The 8,622-nt window shown below is 55.9% G+C and overlaps 1 protein-coding gene across 3 annotated transcripts in view; it reads right to left on the bottom strand.

The window, feature by feature from the left end:
• Positions 1 to 2,082: 2,082 nt before the first annotated feature.
• Positions 2,083 to 8,622, bottom strand: part of CDH20 (cadherin 20) — a 49,673-nt gene continuing 43,133 nt past the window's right edge. For 2 of the 3 annotated variants that reach the window (XM_038770400.1, XM_038770401.1), the window contains exons 10-13: positions 8,215 to 8,336; positions 7,278 to 7,395; positions 5,671 to 5,922; positions 2,083 to 3,089 (exon numbers count right to left, since the gene is read on the bottom strand). In XM_038770400.1, coding sequence (XP_038626328.1) covers positions 2,587 to 3,089; positions 5,671 to 5,922; positions 7,278 to 7,395; positions 8,215 to 8,336 — 995 coding nt within the window. In that variant the 3' untranslated portion in view covers positions 2,083 to 2,586. Of the gene's footprint in view, positions 3,090 to 5,670; positions 5,923 to 7,277; positions 7,396 to 8,181; positions 8,337 to 8,622 lie in introns of those variants that run through there. The other variant, XM_038770402.1, reaches the window with a different exon arrangement.

The following is an 8,622-nucleotide window of genomic DNA, read 5'->3' as shown; positions in this document are numbered from 1 at the left end:
GCCAAGGCCGCAGTGCCACCTCCAGCCCAGGATGGATGTTGCCGAGCCGTCCCGATGAATTTCCCTTCTCCCAAAACTTCCCAGAGCTACCCTTCCCTCTCCATCTAGTCAATCGATGATATTTATTGAGCACTTACTGTGTGCCGAGCCCTGTAGTAATAATTATGGTATTTGTTAAGCTCGCTCTTACTGTGTGCCAAGCCCTGTTCTAAGCGCTAGGTACTAACCACTTAGGAGAGTACAATATTCTAGAGTTGGGAGACGTGATTTTTGCCCACAGTCTCGAGGGGCAGACAGACCTTAAAATAAATTACAGACGGGAAATGATCCAAGCAACCATCCTACTGGTCCAGATGCTCACTCTAGCTGACTAGATGGCTGTATTATTCATTCAGTCATATTTATTGAGGGTTTACTGTATTAGCCTCTTCGCTGATCTCCCTTTCTCCAGCTTCTCTATCTCCAGCTCATACTTAACTCTGCTGCCTGGATCATTTTCTTAAATCTTCATTCTGAGCACAGCTCCTCTCCTCAAAAACCTATTCCTCTTAACTCCCAACAGAAACTCCAGTCCATTGGCTTTTAGATACTCCATGAGGCTCTCTTCCTCCTACTCCTTCCCTCTAGTCTGTAAGCTCATTGTGGGCAGGGAACATGCCTATCAACTCTGTTATATTTTACTTTCCTATGCACTTCACACAGTAAGTGCTTAATGAATATGATTGATTGATTGACTGATTGATTACTTATCCCCTGTCTTCTCCCCCTACACCACAGCTTGCACTCTTCATTTCTTCCAAGCTAGTCTTCTCAAGGTATCTTGTTCTCAACCTTCCCACCTCCATGCTCATGCCCTTTTTCCTGCCTAGGTCTTCCTCCCCCTGCCAGATCACCAGCCCTCAGTGCTCCCCATTTGAGTCCTCTGAAATCCCACCGCCCCCTCCCCTCCCCGGGCAGTTATGTGCCACTTCAGCATCTATGTATTCACAGATGCCCCCAGAAGCTTTGTTTTATAGATGCCACTATTTGAACACTTACCATCTTTCCGTGCTCTTTTTCCTCCCATCTGTAAATTCTTTAGTATGCCTCTCTCCTTATATTGTAAGATGTTGGAGGGCAGGGATTGCCTTGTCTACCTCTAGTGTTCTCTAGTGTCCAGATCACTGGAAAAGTGTCTAATTTGATCCAAATGAACTTGCTGTGAATCCACTGACCCCTCCAGGACCGCATTCCATGTCCTCTGCTGAGCCTGCTGCGTTCTCTGAAATTGCTGAACTGTAGAGGAGTGTTCAGAGAGTGGTTAAATAGGCAGTTGGATCATCAGTCACCTCCAGTGACTTTATGTAACCCCAGAGACCCCTCCGTGACTCCATTTGGTGCCCTCAGATGACCCCCTGAGTTCTCCGAATTGATGCTCAGCTCCTCGAGGTCGGGATTCGTGTCGCTTCCAGCTCTTTACTGTTCCCAGTGCTCTGCACCCAGCAGATGCCTGCTTTCAAGGTCTTTGCCTTCGAGCTTCTCTGCCTTGCTGGTGGCCGATGGCCCATCAGACCTCGCACCCTTAACTGCCCGGTCACTTCCCTCCAGACCTTCCCCACAGTTTAAGTTGTATTAAAGGGAGGTGTGAGGGCCTGAGGCGCGGTACATCATATTTATTACCAAAATTATTAACAAATTTACAAAACTTATACATGTCATTTTCTCATATCCTTTTTCTTCCAGAACGCCGTGTCTGTTCGGGCAGGCTGTCCACCAAATGTAAACATGGCTTGGCCCTCCCAGCTGGGGTAAGGAAGCCGCTGACCCCCGGGCAGAGCCTACAGAGACCCTTGCTTTTGTGGAGTAGCAGCTGATCTCTGTGCTTGGCAGGCAGAAGAGACCACTACAGTGCCAAAGAGGCCGATTTCTCCGGTTTCTTTCTGAGCGATTAAAATTTAGCAGTGGCCCCGGCCGCAGAGCTGAGGGGAGGATCCACGCAGGCTAAGGTCGTCGAGCTATATTAGTAGTAGCATCCATGATTCGAGGTCCCACCATTAGACTCAAGTGCGGCAGAGTTGAGGTGGTGCCCCTCTCCCTCTTTCTCCCTGACCCCCTCTCCCGCCCCTCCCCATGCAAGGTCCTCCCCAAGCTCCTAAACCTCGGCCCTCCAGGGTGAAGAGATGGCCTGGCTTCCCAGGCCCGAGCGGCCTGTCGGGTTGCCTCTGTGCTGTCCAATCTGCCTGCTCGTTCCCTCGGAGGGAATCGAGTCAAATTAGAAGCGGAAGCTGGTCCCTTCGTCCCCCCACTCCCCTTCCCACCCCCCAAACCGAGAAACCACGGTTGAGGCCTGAGGCCTGGAGCTCTTCCTTCCAGCCGGGTGATGGCTTCTGTCAGGAGGAAGCCCACCTCGGGGCTCAGGCTCTCGTGCTGGCTGCTGAAACCCCCACCCCTGGAAGGCCTCCCCCCGGGCTTGCTTCCTTCAGCCACATGTGGGATCCCCGACCCCCACGTACACACTTCATCCTCAGCTTGCTCCCGCTTCTCGGGGGGTGGCGGCGACCCCTCGATTCCTGGCAGCCTCAAAGGAGGAGGAGAATCCCACACTGGCTACCACGGGGGCCCCCGGGCCTCGGAGACCCCGTACATGACGGCCAGCTTCTGGAAGGGCGGGCCCCAGCCCGTCAGGAAGTCGAAGCTCTGGTCCGAGTCGGAGCCGGCGGCCGAGTGCAGCGAGCTGAGGGACTGGGCCACCGAGCCGGCCCCCTCGAACACGTAGGTCTGGAGCGAGTCGAAGGGGGGAGCCCAGAGGTCGGTGTCGGCCTCGTGGAGCTTGGCCAGCACGTAGCCCTGCACGCCGCCCCCGCCCCAGGCCACCTGCCCAGACAGGCTGGCTATCTCGGGCAACGGGTCCCCGCGCCCACCCACCAACCCCCCCGCCGCCCGGGCCTCCCGGGGGTTCCACATGGCGGCGATGTCGAAGGCCTCTGTGTCCTCCTCGCCGCCCCCTTCGTCGTCGTAGCGCACGATGTTCTCGTGGACGTTCTCCTCGTCGTCCGGCACGCAGGGCCGCTTCCGCCGCCGCCTCCAGGACAGGACCACGAGCACCAGAGCTGTGTCGAGCCAGAGGGACCGGGACTCAGCCACAGGTGGGCCGGGAGCGGGGTTACGGGCCACCTGGCCGGAGGGGAGGGAGGGAGCCCGACGCCGGGATGAATGTTGAAGTGAGGAGTGGGGTGACCAGATAGGTCACGATCCCCGTCCCAGTCGGGGCTCACGGTCTAAAAGGGAGGGGAGAGCGATCGGGAATCTTAACTCCATTTTACAGAGGAGGAAACTGAGGCCCAGCAAGGTAAAGTGCCTCTCCCGGGCTCACCTAGCAGGCTGGGGCAGGCCAGCTGCTAGGCCTTGCGCCTTCTGACTCCCAGCCCTGGGGCCCTGCCACTTCCCCGCTCTGTGGGTGTCCAAGCGCTTAGTACAGTGCTCTGCACACAGTAAGCGCTCAATAAATACGATTAATAATGATGATGATGGGTGGGGCGAGCCCGTCTTGGGAGCTGGCGGGCACCGGATGGGCAGCAGCAGGAGCAGACCGTTGCATTTCTCTCTCACCTGCCTGGGATCTGGATGGGAAACTGAGACCCGAGCGCTGACTGGGGGAATGTGGGCGGGGAGAACTACCTTCATAGTGAGAGGGGTCCATCAAGAGGAATACGGGCCTATGTCCTCATGTGGTTTTTTTAATAGTATTTGTTAAGCCAGGCATTTTTCTCAGCGCTGGGGTAGATACAAGCTAACCAGGTTGGACACAGTCCAAGGTCACACAGCAGACAAGTGGTGGAGCAGGGCTGAGAACCCAGGTCCTCCTGCCTCCCGGCCCTGTATTCTTTCCGGGGGACCAGATTGCCTTCCCCTGTTAGGGTTTGTTACGGTCCCTTTTCCCACCCCGTCCCGCGGCATCCCTAGCAGCCTGCTCGTGGAGGGCTGGCTCCAGCTGGTCGTGTCAGAGACGAGGGCCATCACTTCTGGTAGCCCTCCCTGCCCGGGAGGTGGCTGCCGGGGCCAGGCCGAGGTGGGGCTCCTTCAGGAACAGCAAGAGGTGTGATAGCCTCCCATCTATCTAACAGGGGCCATGCAGGAGAAGCAGAGTGGCTCATTGGAAAGAGCCCGGGCTTTGGAGTCAGAGGTCATGGGTTCGAATCCCGGCTCCACCACAAGTCTGCTGTGTGACCTTGGGCAAGTCACTTCACTTCTCTGAGCCTCAGTTACCTCATCTGTAAAAATGGGGATTACGGCTGTGAGCCCCACGTGGGACAACTTGACATTGTATCCTCCCCCAGCGCTTAGAACAGTGCTTTGCACATAGTAAGCACTTAGAGAAGCGGCGTGGCTCAGTGGAAAAGAGCAGGGGCTTTGGAGTCAGAGGTCATGGGTTCAAATCCCAGCTCCACCACTTACAGGCTATGTGACTTTGGGCAAGTCACTTAACTGCTCTGTGCCTCAGTTACCTCATCTGTAAAATGGGGATTAAGACTGTGAGCCCCCTGTGGGACAACCTGATCACCTTGTATCCCCCCAGCGCTTAGAACAGTGCTTTGCACATAGTAAGCGCTTAACAAATGCCATCATTATTATTATTACTAACAAATACCATTATTATTATTATTATTATTATTATTAGAAGCGTCTGTGGGGCCACCCTGTGGCGACAAGCGGGAATTACAGGACCCTGCCGCCTCTCCTGAATCTGTCACTCATTTACTTGAGCGTCTCCCTGGGGCCTCATCACCCGGGACCCCCAAACTGCCCCCCACGCTCGCTCGAGCTGTTAAGTCAGGAGACAAAATCCCGATGTGTTCACCTGTCAAAGTGACGTCGGATTCGTTGGCAGCATCTGGTTACACTTACTGAAACGGGGCATAATGTGTGTTCATAGCAGATCTGTCTACTCCATATTCATTCATTCATTCAGTCGTGTTTATTGAGCGCTTACTGTGTGCAGAGCACTGTACTAAGCGCTTGGGAAGTACAAGTTGGCAGCATATAGAGACGGTCCCTACCCAACAGCGGGCTCCCAGTCTTAATCCCCATTTGCCAGATGAGGTAGCTGAGGCCCACAGAAGTGAAGTGACTTGCCCAAAGTCACCCAGCTGGTACGTGGTGGAGCCGGGATCTGAACCCATGTCCTCTGACTTGCAAGCCCGGGCTCTTGCCAACGAGCCACGCTGCTTCTCTGCTTGAGTAGTGAACCCTAGTTTGAAGACTAGAAAGAGCCGGGGGGCGGGTGGAGGGAAAAAAAAAAAAACGGTGAAGGTTTCTTAGACAACCACGTCTGCGAAAGTCATCCTTACCAATCAGTTGATCAATTAATAGTATTTTGGGAGCACCAACTGTGTGTAAAGTGCTTTCCTGGGTATGTGCTAGAGATGGTACACAGCCAGTACAGCATTCTGCACCTGAGGCATCGCTCTGGATACAGCCGGTGCCCAGGACAGCGCTTTGCACACAGCAGGAGCTCAGGACAGGGCTGTTGCACACAGCCGGTGCCCAGTATAGTGCTCTGTACACTCCCAGTGCCCACAAAACGCCGTGAGGCCGGGTTTGGGGAAACCGTCCTGGGCGTGTGGTTGCCCGGGCACAGTTTGAGCTGGGTGTGTGGCTGTCTGGGCACTGTTTGGGAGTGCCCCGTCTTACCTAAGAGCACAAAGACGCAGGCTAGGACGGCAATGAGAGCACTCCGGCTCAGGCTGGCGGGCAGGCCCAGGGCCTCGGCGTCACAGGACAGCACGTCACCGTGGTCGTCGCAGCTGCACACGTGGACCGTCAGCGTGCCCGTACCGCTCAGCGGGGGCCGTCCGCCGTCCGCCACCAGGATCGGCAGCTGAAAGGTCTTCTGCTCCAGCTGCCTGAACCCGGACCTCCGGGTGAGGACTCGGGCCGTGTTGTCTGTGGAGGAGGGAGGGAAAGATGGTCAGCGCGCAGTAAATACGACTGAGCGATGGGCTGATTGATTGGAAAGGCCAGTGGTCAGGAAGCACACACCCCGTCCCTGGGGGAGACGGCAGAGGAAGGGGGAGGTGCCAAGACCGAGGGTCAGACCAGCCTCCCTTCCTGCAGTCTGCCCCAACCCTCCACGAACCATTGTTCGACGTTAGCATCTCTTCCCCCCACTGTCACCCCTTGCTTTCTCCATCCTGTAATAATAATAATAATGATGGCATTTATTAAGCGCTTACTATGTGCAAAGCACTGTTCTTAAGCACTGGGGAGGTTACAAGGTCATCAGGTTGTCCCATGGGGGGCTCACAGTCGTAATCCCCATTTTACAGATGAGGTCACTGAGGCACAGAGAAGTTAAGTGACTTGCCCAAAGTCACACAGCTGGCAATTGGCGGAGCCGGGATTTGAACCCATGACCTCTGACTCCGAAGCCCGTGCTCTTTCCACTGTGCCATGCTGCTTCTCTGCTTCCCACCCTACCCTTCCCGCAAACACCCGCCAAACCGCCACTCCTAACAGTGATAATTGTGGTATTTGTTAAGCGCTTACTATGTGCTAGGGGTGGATCGATCCAAGCAAATCCGGTCGTTCACAGTCTCTGTCCCATGTGGGGCTCACAGTGTCAGTCCCCATTTTACAGATGAGGGAACTGAGGCCCAGAGAAGTGAAGTGACTTGCCCAAGGTCACACAGCAGACAAGCGGCGGAGCCGGAATTAGAACCCATGACCTTCTGACTCCGAGGCCCGTGCTCTATCCACTACGCCATAGTGCTTCCTCATTTAAGTCTTCCTTGATTCCCTCCCTTCCAGCCACACTGGCGATGCCACTTTCCTTTGTGGATGTGCCGTTCCCTCATGTTCGCTACACAATGAGGTGCCGGTGCCGGACAACGGCTGTGTGTGTCTGTTCTCTTTGGTTTCTCACCTTCTGTGCTAGAATGCAAGCTCCCCCAGGGTTGAGTGGCACCAACCCTCTCTATCCCACCCACGGCTTGGGGTGCCTTGGGTTGCTTAAGGGCTCTGGTTTTCCCAGTACTTCCTCGAAGCTCATTTTCAATTTCACGTCCCCATTCCGAGTTTCCCAAGTGACTCCTTGCAGTGTGACTGTGTCCTCCCCGAGGCCAGCCTTAGATCCCGGGCCTGACCCCTGGCAATGAGCTGCGGCTGCCGGGGCCTATCTGAGCAGGGGGGAAAAAGGCAGCCGGAGACGATGGTCACCACCGCCATGGCCACGTGCCACTGTGTGACAATAGCAGCCCTTTCCCTTCCCAGTGTTCGCCGTGTGACTTGCCGCCGCCTACCTTGATTGTCCCACAGAGTGAAGTTGGCATTGTTGGCTGCCTCGGGGCCCAAGCTGTAGAAGAAGTGCTGGCCGTCCTGGGGGTCGTCCTGGTCCACAGCGCTCAGGGTTTGAATCACCTGAGCGAGGGCCGGGGTTGGCAAGAGAGGGGGAGGTGGAAGAAGCGAGAGGAAGAGGGAAGGAGAGAGGAAGGAGGTGGGAGAGGGACACAGCATGTGAGGGAGCGAGAGGGGGACGGAGTGGGTGAAGGGAGCGAAGGACAAAGGAGAGAGAGAGGGAAGGAAAACAGGGTCCAGAGTCAAAGGAGGAACTCCAATAGGCAAAAACTCACGTCTCCTGGGTGTAACCACTTGGTGATACTGCTGCGGGGCTGGGAGAAGTGAGAGAGACTCTCCCGGGGATTGCCTGGCGTCACTGGGTTCCCTCTAACGTCTGGACCATTCCTGGGCCTCCAGGGAAAGATGGAGAGACGGGAGCTCTCCACAAACGTTTCCAGGACCGCTCATGCAGAGTGAGGCAATTGGGATGGGTCTGGGGCCTCTCCAGGTGGGAATTTCTGGTGGAAAGATCACCCGGGATGTCTTTGCCCTCAGGAGCTGGGAAGGAATCGTAGAATGCCAAATTCTCGGGATGTCCTTTCTTGGACGGAGGAGAGAGAGCACCATACTGTAACCAGAACGAGGGCAGCTTGCCTCCTGGGCCCAGGGGGATGGAGCCGGCAGCCAGTGTCCCGCAGTCGTGTGGAGGGGGAGTGGAGAGAGTCGGACACCGGCGCTCCGCCAGTGATGAAAAGTTAATGTTGAAGGGGGCACGGAGACGTGCCAACGAGTGGTGGGGTTAGGTGGGGAAGCTCTCTGACCTTTTGACCCCCTCCGGTCCCCCGTGTGCTCCTTAGGCAAACACACCTGTCACCCGGCTCCCTCTTCTGGGACGCTCACCTGCCCTGCTCTGGCATTTTCACAGACGAAAGCCTCGTAAAACCCGGGGAACTCTGGGGCATTGTCATTCACATCCAGGACTTTCACGGTGACAGAGACGCTGCCGATCTGGGCGGGATTGTCTGAAGGAGAAGAGAAATCTGGGATCCGGGAAAGGCAGCTCCGGCCTACTGACCGGCCAACGTGGCAAGCAGCCCGCTCGGCCTGGTTCTGAACGAAATGGGGAAGGAGACACCCGCGGTCCCAGCACGGGCTCGAACTAGCCCTCGGCAACCCAGTGATGAATGGCCGCCATAATAATAATAATAATAATAATGATGGCATTTGTTAAGCGCTACTATGTGCAAAGCACTGTTCTAAGCGCTGGGGACGTTACAAGGTGATCAGGTTGTCCCACGGGGAGCTCAC

The sequence above is a fragment of the Tachyglossus aculeatus genome, chromosome X3, assembly GCF_015852505.1.
Source record: "Tachyglossus aculeatus isolate mTacAcu1 chromosome X3, mTacAcu1.pri, whole genome shotgun sequence".
Lineage (NCBI taxonomy): Eukaryota > Metazoa > Chordata > Mammalia > Monotremata > Tachyglossidae > Tachyglossus > Tachyglossus aculeatus.
The sequence above is the reverse complement of the archived record's forward strand: the minus strand, read 5'-3'. Positions and strand labels throughout refer to the sequence as shown.